The sequence below is a fragment of the Metarhizium acridum genome, assembly GCF_019434415.1.
Source record: "Metarhizium acridum strain ARSEF 324 chromosome Unknown scaffold_555, whole genome shotgun sequence".
NCBI classification, from domain to species: Eukaryota; Fungi; Ascomycota; class Sordariomycetes; order Hypocreales; family Clavicipitaceae; genus Metarhizium; species Metarhizium acridum.
In genome coordinates, this window is record NW_027094039.1 from 833,988 (window position 1) to 854,562 (window position 20,575).

Below are 20,575 nucleotides of genomic sequence, written 5' to 3' on the forward strand. Positions count from 1 at the left end.
CCAAGCGTCTGGTTGCATTTGCACGTCCTTGCAGATGGAGTTGCGACACCAAAAAGATCCAGGGTCTGACCTGGCCCCTGCCATCGCTGAAACGGTTGGTTAACGGTTGCCGCCGCGGTGGGGCCGAGCCACCGACGTGACCGGCAGCTAAACCGTAAATGGAAATAAGTAAACAACAGCCCAGTCTGCGTCGCATGGTGACAATGCCTCTGGCAGACACGTCGAACAAGGCGACCGGCCCATTGACACGGTCCTTTGTTTTCTTAAATGCAAATTGAAGCCTTCTCTTGGACCTTTGACTTTTGATTTCCCCGTCATCCTGGGCTGTCGATTCTCACTTGCGGCATCTTTGTTGCCCCCCAGACCATCGACATTGTGTTTGTCTTATGGCCACATCGTACGGTATGGCGGATCTCAATATCCCCATTGCGGTTCGGCGAACCCGTCGAAGCAATGTTGGCATCGTGAAGCCAGAAGAAACCGAGTCTCCAGCTCTGCCACCCAAAACCCCGCGACGGGCAAGGAAGGCAGTTCGATTCTCTGATCCAGGTATATCAATGTCTAGCGGATTGACGCCCATGATCAACCGCACATCCATCAACACTCCTCGACAGCGGCGTCGTGCGTCAACACCAGCCATTTCCACCAGAAGCGGAACTCCTGGTCCCCAAAACCCAATCTTCCTATCCCACAATCATCATCAATCATCACACCCGTTGCATCACACCATCGATGGCCGTGTTGAGAGACGCGTTCGCCGAAACAATCTTCGCGACTTGCTCAACAAGCTCGAGCAGGAAAAGAAACGCAAGGCACAGCAATCTCAAGCTGAGATTAGCCATCTCAAGTCTGAAATCAAGTCTAGGGACAGAGAGATTTACGAGCTGCAAAACGCCACCATTGTTGTTGACAATGAGAGGATCTGGGACCTGGAGCAGCAGATTGAAAATCTCAAGGACGAGCTAGCCAAGAGGCCCGAGACTCCGCATCATCATACGAGAAGCTATAACTGGACATTGGCAGCGCGTGACCCGTTTGCGGATGAATACACGGACATGGCCATGGACGAGGACCAGTTTGGCGATGCGACCATGGCACACCTTGTGACGAGCACTCCCTCCCGAGCGAGGTCGTCGTTTCCCACGCCTCCTGCTACCAGCCCTATGCTGCCTTCTACGCCGTGCTCCTCAAGGCCGTGTCTGCCTACCCCCCGATCTCATATGGGTGTCCAGGTTTGCTTTCCTGACGTTGAGAAACGGCAAGCGGAAGAGGAGCTTGCGTCGTTGCAGCTCGAGGTGTGTAAATTGACGGCCACTCTGGATTCATACAGGAATCTGAGCTCAAAACTGAAAGAGAAGCTTGCCTCTGTGGAGTCCATCTCACCTCGGAGCGACGGTGACTCTGCAGCAGACGTCTTGGAGGGCAAGATTGAGGCTTTGCTGCAAAACATGTCTGATCGAACGGAAGCCGTACGACAACTCAGCGCTGCAATTGCCGACCTCGGATTCCCTGGAGCAGATGCTAGCGAGATGATTATAGCGCTATCATCTGGCTTCCGAGCCGCTCGTCTGGAGCTGGAGTATCTCACGCCCGGGGAGATTGCACTGCCGCTGACTTCCCATGGCGCCGAGGTGCTCGATCTCCTGCTCACACGCTTGCGCGAACTGGCCAAGAAGGCCAAGGAAGACGAATCGTCCATAGACGAGTATCACGAGCTTGAGCAGTCCCTGCGCAAACAACTCGACGCCAGAGTCAGCGTCATGGACGATCTCAAAAGCGAAATGGCAAAGGCCGAGCGCCTCCTCCACGAGAAGAACCTCAAAGTTCAGGAGCTCGAGATCGGAAACGAGCGTCTAAAGGGCGCAGTTGGCGGGTATATCCGCGACATGTCTGAGCTCGAGAAGCTCGTGCAGAGGATGGAGCAAGAACACCGCGAAGCATGCGCCACGCACTCGGCACAAAGGGAGTTTGACCGACAAGAACTCGCAAAGAGAGACGCGAGCATCTCCGAGCTGCAGGAGAGACTTGCCGATGCCGTGCGACAATCCGCCAATCTACAAAAGGAAATAAGCGACGTTCAAGACAGCAGCACCCGGCACGTCGTGTCGCTGAATAAACGCCACGGTGCCGCTCTGGCTCTCCGGGATGCGAGAGTTTTGGAGCTGCGCGGTGAAATCGACAGGGTCAACGACTCCTTGCGCGCCGCTCATGAAACCATCCGAGTGCTGCGCGTAGACAAGGGCAGTTTGCAAAGCCGCATGGAAGACGAGCGGGACAAGGCCAAGGCGGCCATGGACTCGATGAAGGCTGAGCTGCAGCGCGTTTTGCAGATGAGCCACGAGTTTCTGAGTAGTCCCGGGCGGGCAGAGAAGCAAGTCTATCTGCGCGACGAAGCGGAAGATGAGCTCGCCTCTTCCCCGTCCTGTGTAGACGGGAAAGCTGTGGCTGCTGCTTCCGACTCTTTAGTACCAACCACGAGTGCGAAGAAGCTTCGCAGAAGGTATGATAGCGGTCTGGGCTTATTAGAGGAGGATGACGTGGAAATGTTGTAGTCTTGAGCCGAGTGTTGGCATGTTTGCCGTCATTGACATGTGTTTTGGTGGTTTTATTGGGCGTTGCGACGAAGGTTTCATTTTGCATCTGCGGAGTCACTCATTTGTACTACCATGTTGGCATGTTTCTTTGTAAAATACAAAACCCATCATTGGCAAATGTGTCCAAGTGTCACTGCTGGCTTGTGTTGTATATGAGTTTGTGTTGCGCCGCCACGCCCATCGACTTGGAAGTGATATCCCGATTGCGGCCGCATCTCTTTTCATCGAGACATGGCTTAAGAAGGTGAAGTCCTATGCAACAACGGTTCAAATATCCGAACCGTGGGAGAAAACCCCGGAGCCTCACCCTGGTCCTTTTGTAACGTGGGGGAGCCCTGTTCAACAGCTTGTTCGTTATAGAGAGGCATAAACATGAAGCATTCCAAAGCCTGCTTCGCCCCGAATTACCAGTGGAAAGATGATAGGTAAATAATCATCTCCTCTCCCCCCCTCGACACCACGCCACACTGCTGCTGCAAAAAGCAAACAGCTTGGGCAAAATGAGACCAACAGCCAAACAGAACAGGCCGTTGCATCGCATAGCATGACCAATTCCTTCACCTCCAGTGGACAGCCACGCCAGCAATAGCTGCAACCATATTGGTTCCGTGTCACTGGGCTCCGTTGAAGGAAGAGCCCTGGTTGGACATACGTGTCATCAATTGATGTAGATCCCCATGGCCGGCATATCTGGCGAAACACGCCACCCGTGTCTCGCTTCCATGTAATGCTGCACTTTTGGCTGCATTTGGACAACACACGCCATTGGCACGGCTTATCTCATTCTGCTCTGGTTTCAATGCGTATTATCTCATTGTGCTACGTGCCCGTGGTTCGATGGTGCTGAATAACGTGGCAAAAGCATTGCATCTAGGTATCGGCAAGGTGTGGCATGGTCGAGGAGTATATATTGAACATGGCCATTCGGACCCGATGACACCCTCTCTCTCTTTGGCCTGGGGAGCTGTTTTTTTTTCATCTATCCAAACCTACTTGAATATGCCAAGCAGTCCTGTTCCTATACCGCCAAAGAAGCAAATGAAAGAGGGTGCGCACAAATACATTCATCCGGGCTGGCTCGCACGACCTTCGTGAAAGAAAAATAGCTAACCTGTCGGCGGACATCTACAGTCAAAGGTCCCGGTAGCCAATACTGCGGCAGCGTCTACTGCGGCTCGCCGCAGCTCGTCACCCAGATAACTGCGACGGGAGAAGTCGTCGAAACATGGGGCGTACCGCCGAAACCAGGACATGAGACGTGGGCTCGCAGGAGCTCCAAGCAAGCGACGGGGAGTAAGACATGATAAAAGGTAGTAGCCAAATGGTCTAGGAAACAGAAAATAGCGTGATTAGCCGTTATAAATAGAAACCCTTTTTTTTTTCCTTCTTTTTCTTCTGCAAGAGAAAAAAAAAAGGGGGGGGGGGTAAGGGGGGGGGTAAGGGGGGGAACTGCTCACATGTACCCTTACGCATCGATTAAATATATCCAAAGCACAAAAAAACTCAGCTTTCTCCCAATTGCAGCACGTTACCCTTTGTAGAATCTCCAGTTTGCCTTAAAGTCCGGCTTCAGATCTAGGTCTAGTGCCAAAGCCCTCACGAGTTCGTTAGGGATAGCGCCATACGTAAGAATGGTATCGTGGAACTTCTTCTCGGTCATCCTGTTGGACGTGAGCACCTCTCTTCTCAGCTCGACGAGCTGCAGAGCACCAATCATGTACGCAATCTGATAAAGAGGGTCGTAATCTCCATTCAGCCACCGTCTCACTTCACCCTCGGCCGTAGACCGCTCGTGCCCGACCCAGTTGACCAGAATGTCGATACACTCTTGGGGCTCCATCTTGCCCAAATGGAAGTTCAGGGACAGGATGATACGAGCGCAGCGGTGCATGCGCCAGAACATGGTGCCGACGCGGTCCTCGGGTGAGACGAAGAAATCGCCGCGCTGCCAGAGGACGAATTCCCAGTACATGGCCCATCCTTCCACGAAGAAGGGGGTCTGGAACAGTAGGCGATGGCTTCGGTGCCGTTGGGCCTGATGGAGCTGCAGCCGGTGGCCAGGGATGAGCTCGTGAAACACAGTGGCTTTGGAAAAGTGTCTGTTGTTTCCACGCATGACCATCTGCTTGAGGTCGTACGGCATGTCGTTTGTGGGATAGGCGATTTGGATCATGGATCCACCGAGGAAGAAGGGTGAGACCTTTTGCTGCTCGGCTGGCATCATGATGGTGCGGTAGGTTTCCTCGGCCAAAGGCGGAACGGTTACGAGGTCATTGTCTCGGACAAAGTCGGCTCCTTGGCGGGCGAGTTGCATGACGAGTTGGGGCTGTTCACTCGGGGGCACAAATTTCGTCTTGACATGCTCGAGGGCCCTTTTCCAGTCGTCACCAAATCCGAGCTCCGTCGAGGCTAGTTTCATTTGCTGCTCGCACCACTTGGACTGCTGCTTGGCAATTTGCACCAGCTCCTCTGGCGCGTAGGCAATGACTTCTGCTTCAAGCTCATTGAGGAGTGCTTCACGTCCAATCGGTTGGCCGATGACATCGCCATTGCCATCCGGGCGTATACCGGCCAACTTGCTCTGGACTAGGGAAAAATGTTTCTCCAACGCTGCATCAACTGCCTTCCAGGGTGAAGTAACCCACCAGTCAAACTGAGAATCGTAGGACGAATAGAAGTTGAACATCTCGGCGAGGCGGCTACGAAGCTCGCTGATGACTTTAGATGCCTTATAAGCGCTGGACTTGCTGGTTTTTATCTTTCCATCCTCGACATCTTGATGTATCTTGCCAACCAAACTTTTCACGTCGTTGAGTTTACTTGCAATATGTTCTGGGCGGATGGGTTTGACGCGCTCTCGATGCTCACATAGAGACACAATGATGGCTGCAAACGGCAGCAATGGTGCCATGCTCTTGTCTGTGTCCTGATCAGACTTCAACCGCGCCTTGTACCGCCTCAAAAAATTACGCAACAAAATGTAGTCCACTCTATCCTGCTGATTCAGAGCTTCAAAGTCAACGTGGCCGAGGGACTCTAGTTCATCGTCGCAGAACCTATCCAGGCGGTTCCGTCGCGTGGGTGATATGGAAATGTTATAAAAGGTATGAATTTCGCCAAGATCTTCTTGGACTCTGCGAATACGATCTGCCATCGATTCAGACCCGTCGCTGCTTGGTTTCGGGAGCGACACCCAGACTGATTCCATGCTTATACCGGAAGGGGTAGTCCCTAGGTGATGTGTCATGGTGGACAAATGCGGTCATAGGACAAAGCTGTAGTTATTCTGTGCACGGTTGAAGCTGAAAAGAAGGCTGGCCTTTGAAAAAGAAAAAAGAGAAAAAAAAGGGGGGGGGTGGGGGGGGAAACGAACGTAACCTAACTGGAATCGATGGGAATGGGTGAGGAGAGTTGTCTAGTGTCAACCGGTTGGATGGCCTATGGCAGCACTACCAGTTGACACTAGTTGGGCAGTTGACAGTGAGCTGACAAGGAAGCCACAACCGTGAAAGGGTCGATGTCTGCTGGTTGATGGGGTACCGTAGCCAGGCGCGCTCGAGCACCTTGGGGAATGGCACGGCTACGATTGGCCAATGATGATGGTCCATCGAGCTGCCATCATGTCGGAGTCACAGGGCCACTTTTACCCCGTAATGCTTACCCGATCCCGGCCCGGATCTCCGGTCTAATGCCGAGACCCCCAAGTGACGAATTATCAAGCACTTTGGCGCCATTTTGTCCCAATCTCAATTACTTCACAAACTAGAAACTACATTCCACAATCTTCCACTACCCATCACGGAGTACGCATGTTCAAAACACACAACTACCATTGTCCGAGCCAAATTGACCATGCCATTGACGCAATTTCGCACTGCCGCCGTGCGTCTGCAGTTCCGCGCCTTGCGACAGCAAACGCAACTCCGAGCGCATTCAACATCTACAAATGCCAACAAGACTGCAGAATCAGCCACGGCAAAGACGCCAACCGCTTCTGCCACCCCATCCCCATCTCTGCCACCCATCTGGCAGCGTTTGGGGCCTCTGACTACAGCCGCTAATGCATACAGTCGATCGCAGCGAAAACGGCCGTATACTACGCAAATTGTAGGCGCCGTCGTCATTTATCTCTTTGCCGATCTGAGTGCTCAGCGTATCGGAGGAAGGGAATACGAACCCAAGAGGACAGCGAGGATGCTTCTCATAGGATTCGCCGCTGCCGTTCCGTATTTTCACTGGTAAGAACTATCCCAACTTCCCGCCCTTTTTTTGCCTCCGAACGCTCCATGTCACTCACCGGCTTTGCCCTCAGGTTCCGCTTCCTAAGTAGAAACTTCAACTACGCATCCAAAACCCTCTCCATAGCTACCAAGGTCGCCCTGAACCAGCTCTGCTTCACGCCCACCTTTAGCACGTACTTCTTTGGTGCCCAAGCCCTCCTGTCCGGGGAATCCTTGGAAGCAACCGTCCAGCGGATTTGGGATACCGTCCCCACCAGCTGGCTCAACTCGTTCAAGGTGTGGCCTGCGACTGTCGCCTTCTCCATGGCCTTCCTGCCGTTTGAGTTTCGAAGCATTTTCGCCGGCGTTGTGGCCGTCGGGTGGCAGACGTACCTGAGCTATCTTAATAGACAAGCTGAGCTGCTGGAGGAGGCTAGGAAGTTGGTCAAGGGGACAGCAGACGCAGGGAGCATAGTCGTAGCGGCCATTCGAGAGCGTCAGGAGCAGCAGGCTCCGTCGGCAGCGTAAGGGGGGGAGGTCGGTTCTGTGTATGCTTTTGTCTTCTCTGTGGTTTTATAGATGCGGAATGGCGTTGAAGGAACAGCAAGATTTAGACGTAGACGGGAACTGGTCCACCCTCAAAAGATATAGAATTCTGGAAATGGGACCAAACAAACGCCTTTCAGAGATGCCCCCCCTTTTTTTTCTTTTCTCCATTTTTACCATGATACCCCACTCACGGCAGAGCGGCCAACTTGTCGTGTCCTATTCTCTCTAGTTTCACATAGCAATTCGTGGGTAGATTGAACAGCCTCTCCGTGATATCCCACCCGCTCAGGGACGCTTCTACCTCCTGAAGCTCGAAATTCCACAGCAGTAGTGCCATGGTGGTTTTTAGTTGAACGAGTGCCAACTTTTTGCCGAAACACTGTCGAGGTCCCGTTGAAAAAGCAAGATTTGGCCCAGCATAAGGGTTAAACACTTCAACGCCTTCTCTACCATCTCTCTTTTCGACCTTGAGCCACCTCTCTGGCTTGTACTCTTCAATGTCGTCTCCCCAAGCAGGGATACGGTCTTTGGCTTGCCTACAAGCAGCTGTTCGGCTTGGCTCAGAAACTGGAACAGCGGGCTCTGTCAAAGAAGGCCCAGTTAATGACAACAGAATATCGGTTCCCTTGGGGATGTTGTGGCCAAGTATATGAGTATCGCACGTCGCCGTTCGAGAGATGAGGGTAGCAACGGAGGCTACTCGGAGTGACTCCTCCACGACAGCATCAAAGTACGGCACTGACGTGGATGATAGTTCTTCTGCCGTTGGCCAACGGCCCTCTTCGGCTGCTCTGTGGTAGGCCTGGCGCAGAGCTTGTCTTAGCCGTGACTGCACATCTTGAAAACATTGCATGTGTTTGGTCCACCAGGAAAGCACAGTAGCTATGCTATCATGACCGCCTAGTAAATATCCGAGAACCTGATAGCGCTTAGCGACTTTAGACCAACTGATTGAACGTCTCGAATCCATACCTCGTCTCGAATGACTGGGGAAAAGAAGTCTGGTGCTCTACCGGCCCGGGAAGATGCCACCATTTCTCTGTGGAGTAGGTGATCCAAAGCACTTTTGGGCGCGTACTGGTCACCAAGGGAGGATATCCTCCTCAGGGCTTGTTCGGTTTGTTTCCGAATCAGCCTCCGTCTATACCATTGAGCCCTGGCGTGTTTTGGGCTCAGCAGCGCAAGTCGCTGGGATAGCGTAGGGAAGAAACTCTTTTGTGCAATTGCTACCATTTCAGGAATATCGAGTATCGATTCCAAGTAGGCATCGGTAGGAGCGGTTGGGAATCGTGCGACAACGCCTAAGCCCCAATGGTGAACAGGTTTGAATGCCTCGATGTGGCGGGTTTGGTGTCCAACGGCAGACATTTCTAGGTCCACGCCAAATGCCACGGCACATATCGTGTCTAGCGTCGACAGATACAAATCATGGTTGGCAGAAAATGGTCTTCCCAGTGCCTTGAGCTCCTTAACACCCCAAAGGCCAACGAGGGCAGCAGCATTCTCGTACACTCGGGGCGTCGCAACCTTTGCAAAGTCGTTAGCATCTCATGCCGCAATTTGGTTCCGGCCTCGAGTGTATCAACAAGAAACACACACCGTTTCCAGAAACCAGGGTGTCATCAAGTCTCTCAATAGCTCCTTGTGGTGCTTAAACCTAGGGTCTCTGGATTCCATGGTGAAGTGAAAGTTGGGCGCAGTTATGCCGACACATTCTCTGTTGCGATTGCCTCGGTCGAATTCCTTGACTCGACGAGAGCAGATGTCCATTGTCTCCCGGTAATCTGACACAATGACTGTAGGCCGCCGGAACGGAAACAAAAAGAGTTGATATATGACTGTGTCGTGTTCTCTAGGCTGACTCCATATCCATCGACGGCGATATTTGGCCGCTTTCATGGCTTTCAAGTCCCCAAACGCTCGCACCACAGCATCCTCATTGTAGGGAATGCCGGGAATTGGAACTGGCCGAAGGGTCAAGTAACCAAGATATAGAACGAGAGTCGCCAAGAGGATCCCCAAAACACTGGTACTGTCGACAAGTCTGGCGAGCATGTCGACGTGCAGTTTCACAATGAAACTCAGAGCTCTCTCTCAGGCATAGTTTGCGTAGAGGCCCTAGGTGAGGGATTTTAGAAGTCGGGTAATGGGCACCCATCACTCACTCTTAAACGAGACCGTATCACCATAAAATGAGACAAAAAAAAACTCAGCTTCATGTAGGGTTGGGAACACAGAACACAATGCCAAGAGCACTGGTCGTTGTGCGCCCATAGTTTGTGATCTCTTGGCTCTTGGCTCCAGCTCAACGAAGAGACGCAGAAGATGCCACCAACCACACATCAAGAAGGATGTAAACACTAGGGTGACACGGGTAGCTATGCATGGTATCGGACTGGTTCGTGCTATTAAAACGGCGACACGACACCAATCACGGAATAATAGGCCGTCCTGATGCCACGATTCCAGAAAGCCACCAGACATGGAACATTATTTCAAAGAATCTGGTGAGACTGACAGTCGAGTATATAGCGCTGAAGTTCGGATCGTTGCAACACTCTCTGCACTGCACTTTTGTATTTGGATACAAGACGCGCGGCAGACTCGTTTTCTCGCCGCCCGTCCTCACACGTCTCAGCATGCCAATGACGACTCTATACTCTTCCAGGAGGAATCTCGGGCCTGTTGCGGCTCCCATTGGATCGGACGCAGAGGTTCTGACAGTAGTTGGCTGCAACCAGAGTTGAGAATATCCGCTGGACGCGCGGGTAATTGCCAAGATTGGTATCCTCGGATTCCTCACACAACAGTGTCACATTTTGCTACTTTACTCGAATAATAAGTCAAGCGGCACTACCCCACTTACAACATGTTGATTTGCATCGACGGCAAGTTGAGGTCGGTCAATGAGAAATTATCGCCGACTGGCCTTGTCGTGGCCAATAACAAACAATGGTGCTACAAGATGAGGTCAACTGATGGTCACAGCTCGAGCGTGTGCAACCAACACCGTCAAGATCCGTGTCGAATAGTAATTACAGCCAATGGGAGTCGCCGGCCGACCGAACGCCTCATTCTCGTGTCATAGCATGTCAAAGTCTGTGGTCGGTGCTCGGTGAGGCAGGTTTGGCATGTTGCCCTCGATGCCAAAGCCTAACAGGCCGGAGCCGGATAGGAGAATATGAGTATAATAGGACTTGCGATGTTCGCTCAAGGACTGCGGAGCACGTACACGAATAATTGGCAGAGATCCGACTCGCAACGACTGAAGAAAAGACATCGAAACAAGCATTGAGATTGTCGAAGTCGTATCCACCGGATCCGAAGGCCGGATATCGACAATGGAACTATTTGAATGGCAAACAATGAGGAGAGCTATTCGCCATGCATAGTTCCTCAAGTCCCTTGGTGGCCGGCCCTGGCTCCTGAATTAAATCTCCAAACTTCTCGAGGCTATGCCACCACCACATGCTTTTGCGAGCAACCAGTTTGTACCCCGTTCGGAGTACTCAACAGAAGAGCTTCTCTTACAACGGACACAAACCTGCTTCTCATGTCGTCTCCTGGTCAGTATTCTTTGCGCCTTTGTTCTTAACTATGGCTGGGGCTCATCCCAGGCCGAAGGGACCGTCCAACACCAGACGATCTGTGAGCCTCGCAAGTCGAGGTCAAGCAAGGACGAGAGCCCCTGGGTTGACAAATTACGATAGATGATGTACAAGATAAGTACGGCGGTCGAAATACCCCTGTTTTCCGGTTTTCACCACTCTTCACGCCTTTATCTTAGTTATAGCACAGACTACAACATATAGGGCGGTATAGAGACGCATTCCAGCTGTCGCAAAGGATTGGCCCATTTGCATGGCCAATTGAATCATTTCTGACGAGCACACCAAATATTCGACACGTCAGAGAATACCGGTATAGTCGGGAATCATGGCGTCCATCTCTTTCACGGTCATTGGAGCATGTCCATGCTTCTGATTTTCTGGTCGGCCCATTCCACGGCGCATTTTTTTTTGGTCACGCCACCCACAACATTTGTTCCGTCTCCCTTGTTCGTTTCATTCGAACCAACTTGCAGGACAATATTTTCCGCATCTACCTTCAAAAGATCCCATTTTATTGTTGCGGTGCGTTCCATGAACACCGCCCAAACAGCCCTCCGTTCTTTCAGCTTCCCGCCTCTATAACTGGATCTCGCGTGATGTGTGATTTGAGAGGACCCTTGCTTCTCTACCCCCTTGAGGTCATCAGAAAATGTATGGAGGAGGACAGAGAGGCAAGTCTTTGTCTTTCACTGGCGCAGAATCATGTCGAACCCAACAGCCATGATCAACATGGTGCTGGCCGTGAAATGGTCAGCTTTGCACGCTTCACTTTGCTCAGGGATTTGGCGATTGCCGCCCAAGACCATGACGCGCACTTCACAGGACTTGATACTACTTTATCGAGTTTACTTCCTCACGCACTTCATTGTCATCCGAGCCAGATGAAGGAGCAGAGTGGTAGGGACGCCGATGTTGCTCAAGTTGCAAAGCTGCTGCACCGGCTCCCCAGAACACCGCAAAACTCGTCGTCGCTCGGGTTTGAACTGAGGAGCCATTCGTCCGCGGTAGAAACCGTAGGAGATCGACTTGGCCGCGTCAAGTTTCTAGAGGGGTTGTTTGTTAAGAAATCTCGAAGAGCCGACTATGTAGCATTGTCTCACGACAGCAGCGCATGGAGGTTATGCATGCCTCTGGGTATGATTCCAATTCCATGTGGAACGACTTGGTTGTGACAAACTACATCGACACCGACTCCGTCTTGATTGCAATCCATTCAACAAACTGCAACGAGGACGGCAAGCTGCCTGCGGCTAGAGCCATATTCAACTATATACAAACCTTGGCCGCACTTCAGGACACCTGTGATGAACTCGGGTCCCTGTTATTGCGTCGTAAAAGTATCATCAAGCCAAGCTACGAGTTGGAGAAGGCACGGGCGTTGGAAAATATCCTTTCTAGTTTTGAAGATGTAGCTCATCGCAATCCCGTGGCCCTTCAAATTGCGGAAATCTTTCTCTCGGTAGCGTGGCATCGGTCAGTCATGATACTCTTCTATATGATTGCAGGAGCACAGCTGAACAACGGCCCGTCTGCCCAATGGGTTGACCTATATTCGGTTGCAGGAACAGATCAGTTAAGGGAGCTCGCAGACCATCAAATGCGCGGGGATGCTGACTATCGCGAGACGGGAACCACCCAGTATCTCTGCAATTGGTCTTTGGAGCTCCTTCGAAGGACGAAACCAGCACGGGCACTCGACTTCCGAAGGCTGTTGAACCGTTTCAGTTCTCAATTTGAACACGAGCCCGGACGCTGCCTGAAGACGTCTAGCGAAGCCTGCAAAGGAGACGACCCGTCATCGTGCGAGCGGTTTACGGCTGCAGAATCGTGCGCTCAGTTGGCTCACGGTAGTTCCTGTTCAGGCAACTGCCAAAAAATCAGATGGAATGAAGACTCCTATATTGTGGCCAAGGGGCCCCGAGCAGTCAAGGTCGACAGCGACATGGACTGCTTGTTTTACCAGCCTGCATCCTCGCGCACTCTTGCTATATCGCACGTCTGGGCACATGGGCAGGGGGGTAGGCCAGAAGATGGCATCAATACATGCCTCCACCAGCGGTACTGTGGTCTGGCGAGGCGACTGAATTGCGATTCGTATTGGATTGACTCGGCATGCATTCCCACGGACAAGACACTCAGAAAAAAAGCCATCTGCAGTATCAACGATGTGTTTTCTACGAGCAGTGCTGTCGTGGGTTGTGACAAGACGTGCAATCCGTTGACATAGATGCCAGCAATATCAGCACTCTTGAGACGGCGCTTTCGGTTCTCCTTCTTTGTGACTGTGGCGTGCGGGCATGGACAGGCTTGGAAGCTATCCAGGCAAACAGGTCCATCCATATCTTGTGCTCGGGCGATGCCACAATTCAACTTCCTGATCTGCTACGCTGAATCTGGGAAGATGGCTGCATTGATGTGGCTCTATTTGTCGGGAGTCTTGGGCATTTACTTGTTCTAGCTCGCGAAAAGTCGACCATTCGCCGTGGAATTGAAGACGCAGGTCATCTTCTCAGCCAACGGCATGCCACCCGTCCCCGCGACGAGGTCATTATTTGGGCACTTTTAAATAACAACCCCTCACAGCATGATGCTGTTAACTTGTGGTCGTGTCAGAAACGCGTTCAGACTGCTTTCTTGTACTCCTGAAATAAAACCGGTGAGACGAAAGATAAATATCAATGCCCGCCCTTATCACCTTTCCATCAAGTACCATAATGGATACGATGGCAAAGGAAGTTGGGTGGGGACCATCATGGCTGACGGTCGGTCGAGTCAATGGCTCTTCCTCGACATGACACCGGACGTTCTTCAGCGATACGAAGAGAATTACAACACCTATTCGAAATCGACAAATGTCGCTGAATTTTTGGAGGAAGGCGATGGGAGTGATGGGGATCTCGACTTTCCACCAGAGTCACTCTTGCCAGATTGGCTTGATATTGATGTTTCTTGTCGAACCATAGAGGGCCTCCTTGAGGATTACCGTGTCCGCGTAATTAAACGCGTGTCAACAGATGGCGTTTCCGTCTACTACGGCAATGACATGGGAGATGTCTTTGACGACACAGCAGCCGTTTGTATCAGGAAGGATGGCGAGAGGTTCTGGAAGTGGGTAGACCTTTTTCAGTGGTCTTACGACGACTGGCAATTTGAGTGGAAAGCAGAAGAGATGTTGATAGCATAGGCATATCGGGTTGCTACCTGGAGTAAAATCATTTACATCCAAGATTTGGTGGGCGTGTATGCCGCTGTTATTGTTCGACTTGTTGTATGCCGCTTAGGCTGCCTAATATTATGAGGCTGTCCATTTGTCCGCCTCGACTTATTGATGCCTTTGCGTACAGCTATTCGTCCTACATAGGACATACAGCCTCGTTTGATTTAAATACCGGTATTTTCATGGCCCCCAAGTTCTGGCCTTCTTTCTCCACTTCGACCTCCTCAACGACATTGTGGCACGATATTCGAGACTTTATTCATCGTACTAGAAACACATGAGTGAAGTCCCACCAATCTTCCAATCCGGTACAGAGTCCAGACGGAGGTCTCTAGGAGTTGCGCCAGTCATTGACTGTCCACATCTCCCAAATATTGTGTCGGAATGGGCAGCCATCTGGCCTCTTGTCTGCCATTTAGCCACGCAGAGGGACGAATAAATCATAACGGGCGACATCTCTCTTCTGGGCCGCCAATTGGCATCTTCCCAAGGCTGGTGACCTTATCTGGCTTGCCAGGCTGCTGGACCGGGGGACCAACTTCCTCGACGTGGCAAGCACTAGAGGCGGATCGAGCCGAACAGTGTGGGACTGTTCCTGGGGAAGCGCATTGCCCTGCGCAAATGGGGCGGTCAGCCTAGCCATGGCTCGATACTTGCTGGCTCGAGATCGACCTCAAGCGATGAGAATGCCAGAGCATCTTTCTCCAAGGAAGCGAGATGGTGAAGACGACGGAGCAGCTCAGGCTCGAAATCGAGAGATGCCAGTGATGAATTAGACGGAGAATTCTGGCCCGAGTGGACGGACCAAGGCCTACCACGTTGCAGCCTTGAAAAGAGGCACGGTGCTACGGTTCACTGCGGCAGCAACCGCTATTTCATCTCCTGCGCTGCGTGGCCTTGAGGCTATTGGGGTTTTTCCTATGCCTTCTCGGGGCCTATGGCGCTGCAGTCATCCTCTTTGCCTGTGGAGTGTCGCAAGTTGCCCATTGCATCGCCATTCGCTGGCCGTCGACGTACATAAGAGCAACGAGGCTTTTTCGTACGCAAGCATGTTGGTTGCATCGCACGACAACGCTGTGGAATGGAGCCTGTTCATGGGCGACCGCGGCATAATCGACACACTTTTCAACAAGCCCATGTTTATCGTTCCGGAGCACAGGGCAGTGCACTGGGTCGCGCCGTGGTTCCGACTATCGTGTGTCCTGCAGACATTTGTGGCGGCGCAAAAAGGCTGGGATGGCGTGTTCCTGGTGGCCCTCGTCGGCGTTCAGTGGGTCTTCCATTCTGTTCTGCGAGGACCATCACTGGTTCGGGGCTGGCTTGAATGCGAAGGAATAGATGGCAAAGTCGAGACTTGAGTTTGGCGGGAGGTTTTTGCCATGCTTGGCGCCATCCAGGGGTTTACGGGATCCAATGTCGGTGGACGGACAGCATCTTGATTCCGCACTCTCCTGGAGAAGCTCCGTGGGGACACAGTCACTGGGCTTCCCAACCGCAGTGACCAGACGCGGATTGATAATAATGCGGAGGCAGCATTGGCAGCTACCGAGGTGCTGAAGAGTCAGATTTGCTTTGTTGCAGACGTACTCCGTATAATAGAAGCTACGGCCTTTTGAGGGTTGGGGGTTGGGGGTTTTGATGTTTTGGCGTTTTGACACATACCGATGCAACTGGCCAATTGCTGCTTCCTAGGAAAAGCCCTCAAAGGTCGATTCGGGAGGAGTTACTAACTACAGCGCCGTATCAAAAGTCTGTCAAAAACCCCACTTTTACACAAAAACTCACCCTAAACACTCTCTTAAAAAACATGATATTTATTAAAATAAATACTTAAAATTTTACTAATATATAATTTATTATATATATCTTTATATTTTATAAAAAAATTTATTATATTTTCTTTTATTTTTATAATATTAAGGTTTAAAGTTAACCTTTCGTAAAAAAATCTATTATAGAGGGTTTTAGTAGATCTTATAGTGGGGTGAGATTTTTACTCTCTCTTTACACGAAGATATTTACCTTATAAATAATATTTAATAAAAAAAAATTATATATTAATAAATATTAAGTATTTATTAATATTAGTAAATATTAAGTATTTATTAATATAAATATAAGATATCTTTTATTTTTATTAAAAGCTAATAGAATAATAAGGTAGTGTTTAAGGCGACTTTAGCTGTAAAAGTGGGTTTTTGACAGACTTTTGATACGGCACTGTACTCCGTAGCGCTGCTGCAATATCCGGTCGGGCAACCAGACTGCAAACCCCTCCTGCAACTGCAAGAGCAATGACCCGCACCTGCTTGTGCGTGGCTGAGGCAATGACGGGCAATGACGGCTGTCCACATCTCCCTCCTTCCATGTCCAAGCAAAGCCAAACACTCGCCTTCCTTCTCACAAGCAGCGTGAGACCATTCTTTGACTGAGATAGGTTCTTGTAACTTCTTCTCTTGACGTCGTCGAGCCACTTACGAGATCATCCATATTGATGAAATTGGTGAGCCCAAGTTCTCATTCTCCATTCTCTCCACAGCAGCCATACATCCCCCCCATACAACCCGCTAGCCAGCATCGCCATCTGTATACGGAGTAAAGCGCGCCGACTTGCCTTTGGGTCGACATCTCATTTCAACCCAACTATCAGTGGCATCTTACGTCTGGGCATGGACTAACGGCCTTAGCCGAATACACAATCTTCTCAACCTAGCTGCTCTGGGCTGATTATTTGTTTCACTGCAATTACAGCTTGTCTGGTTCTGTTTTTTTGGCATTCAGCATAACTCTGTTTCCACATTTTCCTCCGCGCCGAGCAATATGGGTAACGACGGGTACCGAACGGTAGTCTACTTTGTAAACTGGTGAGTTGACTGTTCGCGGCTTTGTCAGAGAATTGACGAACTAACAGTGTTATCTAGGGCAATCTACGCCCGAAAGCACAGGCCTCAGGATCTCCCTGTCGAGAATCTGACCCATGTTCTATATGCGTTCGCGAATGTTCGGACCGATACTGGCGAAGTGTAAGTGCTGCAAACACCCCATGTTATACCAATGACACAGACGCTCATGAGTCCCAGGCACCTGACGGACACATGGGCTGATACAGATATCCATTGGGAAGGGGACTCATGGAATGATACCGGCAATAACATCTATGGCTGTCTCAAGCAACTGAACCTCTTGAAGAAGCGCAACCGCAATCTCAAGGTTCTTCTTTCCATCGGCGGTTGGACCTACAGTGCCAATTTCAAGAACCCTGCCAGCACACGACAGGGTCGTGAGACTGTTTGCCAAATCCAGCGTCGAGCTTCTGAAGAACCTTGGCTTTGATGGCATCGACATCGATTGGGAGTATCCGCAAAATCCAGAGGAAGCACGGAACTATGTTGAGCTGCTCGCTGCCGTACGCCAAGAGCTTGATGCCTACGCTGCAAAGTGTGTTGATAACTACCACTTTGAGTTGACTGTGGCCTGCCCTGCTGGTCCCAATAACTACGAAAAGATGGAAATTGCCGAGATGGATAAGTACTTGGACTTTTGGAATTTGATGGCATACGACTATGCTGGTTCATGGGACTCTGTCAGTGGACACCAGGCCAATATTTATCCTGGCAACGACGCTTCCACACCATTTTCCACCAATGCAGCGATCGATTACTACACAAGTCACGGCGTTGCTGCTAACAAGATTGTGCTTGGCATGCCTTTATACGGGCGGGCTTTTGAAAATACTGACGGTCCTGGAAAGCCCTTTCAGGGTGTTGGAGAAGGGACCTGGGAAAATGGCGTCTTTGACTATAAGAAATTGCCTCTCGAGGGCTCAGAGGAGTTCTCAGATGACCAAGCGCAAGCCAGTTACTGTTACAGCGCGGCCAACCGCAAGCTTGTGAGTTACGACACCGCCGCCATGGCCAAGACGAAGGCAGAGTATGTCAAACAGAGGGCGCTGGGCGGAGCCATGTGGTGGGAGAGCAGTGGTGATAAGTCAGGATCAGACAGCTTGATCTCAACCGTCGTGGAGACGTTTGGTGGTCCGGGTTGTCTTCAAAAGCTGGACAACTGCATCACATATCCCGAGACTAAATACGATAACCTTCGGGATGGGTTCCCAAATAATTAGGATAGAGAAGAAAGGAGTAGAAAATATGTTGCCTTGGCAACCTGAAGAAGACATCCGAGTTTTTCTTAGAATGAACGCATCGACCATTTCTTCTCGTCGCGGCTACGTGAATACTTGGCCGTGACCAAAGTGACAATCATTGGGCACCGTGCATGTTCATGAATTGTGAATTGCATGTATGGGGGAGTACCGAGTACTTTACGGAGCACTTTTGGCCAACTTGTGCCCCGCCGGTATCACGTATCGCCACGTGACCGCAACCACACAAAGTGGTGGAAGGCAAGCCGCAAACTTTGGCTGGCCACTTGAACATGGTCCGTGCACGAGCTCAGAGCTGCCGCCAGAAAAATTTCCACAGGAAAAAAAGTGCAAGTTGGTTGTACCTCAAGAGTCTGCATTCGAGAGCCTCACTGCACCATTGAACATCTCTCGTCTCAGCTGCTCCAATTTAACCAGTCGGGGCATTGGCGAAATTCGGGACGAGACAAGATGTCGCACATTGATTATGCTCTCTACGAGTCCCCTGTGGGCTATGCCCTCTTCCAGGTGGTGCATCAGTCCGATGCTGTTGGCTTGAAATTGAAGGAGACTCAGGCCGCCGTCAATGACCTCGCCAAGTTTGGCAAGATGGTCAAACTGACCAACTTTAGTCCTTTCCGGTGGGTTCTAACTTGGCACGTTTTTGCTGTTACTGTGGCACCATTTTACTTACTCTGTCTTTACAACAGCGGTCATGTCGAAGCCCTGGAGAACATCAACCTCGTCTCGGAAGGCATTGTTTCCGAATACCTCAGATCCGTCCTCGAACTCAACCTCCCCAAGGTCGGCAAAAAGGCCAAGGTTGTTTTGGGCGTCTCGGAGAAGAACCTGGCCGGCGCCATCAAGAGCGAGTTCCCTGGACTGGAGTGCGAGACCGCCGATACCTCGGATGTCGTTGGCGATGTCATCCGCGGCCTTCGCCTGCACGCCGACAAACTGCTGAAAGATCTGAAGCCGGGCGATATCGAGAAGGCTGGCCTGGGTATGGGACACGCCTACTCCCGCGCCAAGGTCAAGTTCAGCGTCACCAAGAACGACAACCACATCATCCAGGCTAGCGCCACCATCGACTTTCAGGACAAGGGCGTGAACCAGTTTTTCATGCGTGTCAGGGAGTGGTACGGCTGGCACTTTCCGGAGTTGATCAAGATTGTCTCTGACAATTTGACCTATGCCAAGCTTGTTCTCGCCATTGGAGACAAGAAAACTCTCAACGACGACAAGCTGCACGATCTCGCTGCCATTCTCGGTGAAGACGGTGAAAAGGCTCAAGCCATCATTGATGCCGCCAAGGTGTCCATGGGTCTGGACATTGCCGCTGCCGATTTGGAGATTATTGCTGGCTTCGCAGAGGCTGTTGTCAAGCAGGCTGAGAATCGCAAGACCACCTCCGCATACTTGGAGAAGAAAATGGGACACGTCGCTCCCAACCTGCAGGCTCTGATCGGCACTCCTGTTGCTGCTCGCCTAATCTCTCACGCTGGTTCCCTTACCAACCTGTCCAAATACCCCGCCTCTACCCTTCAGATTCTTGGTGCCGAGAAGGCCCTCTTCCGTGCCCTCAAGAGCAAGAGCAACACTCCCAAGTATGGTTTGATCTATCACAGCAGCTTCATCGGCAAGGCTGGCGTACGCAACAAGGGTAGAATTTCACGGTACCTGGCCAACAAGTGCAGCATGGCTAGCAGGATCGACAACTTTTCCGAAGAGCCCTCAACACGATTTGGTGAGGCTCTCAGACAACAAGTCGAGGATCGCCTGGAGTTCTACTCCAGCGGCAAGAAGCCCGCCAAGAACGCCGATGTCATGGTATGTTGATAAATTCGAAATTCTGCATTCTTTTTCATGCGGATGTCATTGCTAATCCGATTTCTTAGAAATCTGTCATGTCTGTTCTCGGCGACGGCGCTGGCAAGGACAGCGACGATGAGATGGCCGATGCTCCTCCTTCTTCCAAGAAGGAAAAGAAGGACAAGAAAGAAAAGAAAGAAAAGAAGGACAAGAAGGACAAGAAGGAGAAAAAGGAGAAGAAGCGCAAGCGTGACGAGGAAGAAGCTCCTCCAGCAGATGATGGTGCAGAGAAGAAGAAGAAGAAGAAGAGAAAGTCCAAGGCTGCTGACGAAGAGTAGAAATCTCTCATTGACTTTTTAACTTCTCCAAAACACTCAAGATATCCTTCAATCAGGCATGGAAGGGCTAATCAAATAACCAAGACAGGAGAG

General features: G+C 51.1%; 12 protein-coding genes across 12 annotated transcripts; 9 read left to right on the forward strand and 3 right to left on the reverse strand.

Moving 5' to 3' along the window:
- Positions 1-404: 404 nt before the first annotated feature.
- J3458_018960 (uncharacterized protein) lies at positions 405-2,552 on the forward strand (the record flags this gene model as incomplete). The annotated part of the gene is made up of 1 exon (XM_007810088.2): positions 405-2,552. The coding sequence occupies one exon, from the start codon at positions 405-407 to the stop codon at positions 2,550-2,552; it is 2,148 nt and encodes a 715-aa protein (XP_007808279.1).
- An 879-nt stretch (positions 2,553-3,431) lies between these two features.
- J3458_018961 (uncharacterized protein) lies at positions 3,432-3,898 on the forward strand (the record flags this gene model as incomplete). Its single annotated transcript, XM_066121335.1, has 2 exons — positions 3,432-3,642; positions 3,726-3,898. 2 exons carry the CDS (start codon positions 3,432-3,434, stop codon positions 3,896-3,898), a joined length of 384 nt encoding a protein of 127 aa, XP_065973690.1.
- J3458_018962 (uncharacterized protein) lies at positions 3,548-5,940 on the reverse strand. Its single transcript, XM_007810089.2, has 2 exons — positions 4,052-5,940; positions 3,548-3,920 (listed from the first exon to the last, which is right to left on the reverse strand). The coding sequence occupies exon 1, from the start codon at positions 5,839-5,841 to the stop codon at positions 4,123-4,125; it is 1,719 nt and encodes a 572-aa protein (XP_007808280.2). The 5' UTR covers positions 5,842-5,940; the 3' UTR covers positions 3,548-3,920; positions 4,052-4,122.
- A 397-nt stretch (positions 5,941-6,337) lies between these two features.
- Positions 6,338-7,342, forward strand: J3458_018963 (uncharacterized protein; the record flags this gene model as incomplete). Its single annotated transcript, XM_007810090.2, has 2 exons — positions 6,338-6,832; positions 6,907-7,342. The coding sequence occupies exons 1-2, from the start codon at positions 6,447-6,449 to the stop codon at positions 7,340-7,342; spliced, it is 822 nt and encodes a 273-aa protein (XP_007808281.1). The 5' UTR covers positions 6,338-6,446.
- A 208-nt stretch (positions 7,343-7,550) lies between these two features.
- Positions 7,551-8,731, reverse strand: J3458_018964 (uncharacterized protein; the record flags this gene model as incomplete). The annotated part of the gene is made up of 2 exons (XM_007810091.2): positions 7,551-8,282; positions 8,336-8,731. 2 exons carry the CDS (start codon positions 8,729-8,731, stop codon positions 7,551-7,553), a joined length of 1,128 nt encoding a protein of 375 aa, XP_007808282.2.
- A 213-nt stretch (positions 8,732-8,944) lies between these two features.
- On the reverse strand, positions 8,945-9,418 carry J3458_018965 (uncharacterized protein; the record flags this gene model as incomplete). Its single annotated transcript, XM_066121336.1, has 1 exon — positions 8,945-9,418. One exon carries the CDS (start codon positions 9,416-9,418, stop codon positions 8,945-8,947), a length of 474 nt encoding a protein of 157 aa, XP_065973691.1.
- Positions 9,419-10,972: 1,554 nt separating this feature from the next.
- On the forward strand, positions 10,973-13,595 carry J3458_018966 (uncharacterized protein). Its single transcript, XM_066121337.1, has one exon. It carries the CDS (start codon positions 12,086-12,088, stop codon positions 13,199-13,201), a length of 1,116 nt encoding a protein of 371 aa, XP_065973692.1. The 5' UTR covers positions 10,973-12,085; the 3' UTR covers positions 13,202-13,595.
- Positions 13,596-13,726: 131 nt separating this feature from the next.
- On the forward strand, positions 13,727-14,158 carry J3458_018967 (uncharacterized protein; the record flags this gene model as incomplete). Its single annotated transcript, XM_007810092.1, has 1 exon — positions 13,727-14,158. The coding sequence occupies one exon, from the start codon at positions 13,727-13,729 to the stop codon at positions 14,156-14,158; it is 432 nt and encodes a 143-aa protein (XP_007808283.1).
- Positions 14,159-15,111: 953 nt separating this feature from the next.
- On the forward strand, positions 15,112-15,549 carry J3458_018968 (uncharacterized protein; the record flags this gene model as incomplete). The annotated part of the gene is made up of 1 exon (XM_066121338.1): positions 15,112-15,549. The coding sequence occupies one exon, from the start codon at positions 15,112-15,114 to the stop codon at positions 15,547-15,549; it is 438 nt and encodes a 145-aa protein (XP_065973693.1).
- A 1,462-nt stretch (positions 15,550-17,011) lies between these two features.
- CHIB1 (Endochitinase B1) lies at positions 17,012-17,524 on the forward strand (the record flags this gene model as incomplete). Its single annotated transcript, XM_007810093.2, has 3 exons — positions 17,012-17,055; positions 17,113-17,214; positions 17,272-17,524. The coding sequence occupies 3 exons, from the start codon at positions 17,012-17,014 to the stop codon at positions 17,522-17,524; spliced, it is 399 nt and encodes a 132-aa protein (XP_007808284.2).
- A 172-nt stretch (positions 17,525-17,696) lies between these two features.
- On the forward strand, positions 17,697-18,314 carry CHT4 (Belongs to the glycosyl hydrolase 18; the record flags this gene model as incomplete). The annotated part of the gene is made up of 1 exon (XM_066121339.1): positions 17,697-18,314. One exon carries the CDS (start codon positions 17,697-17,699, stop codon positions 18,312-18,314), a length of 618 nt encoding a protein of 205 aa, XP_065973694.1.
- A 343-nt stretch (positions 18,315-18,657) lies between these two features.
- Positions 18,658-20,482, forward strand: nop56 (Nucleolar protein 56; the record flags this gene model as incomplete). Its single annotated transcript, XM_007810094.2, has 3 exons — positions 18,658-18,973; positions 19,043-20,162; positions 20,231-20,482. Exons 1-3 carry the CDS (start codon positions 18,804-18,806, stop codon positions 20,480-20,482), a joined length of 1,542 nt encoding a protein of 513 aa, XP_007808285.1. The 5' UTR covers positions 18,658-18,803.
- Between the last annotated feature and the right edge of the window lie 93 nt (positions 20,483-20,575).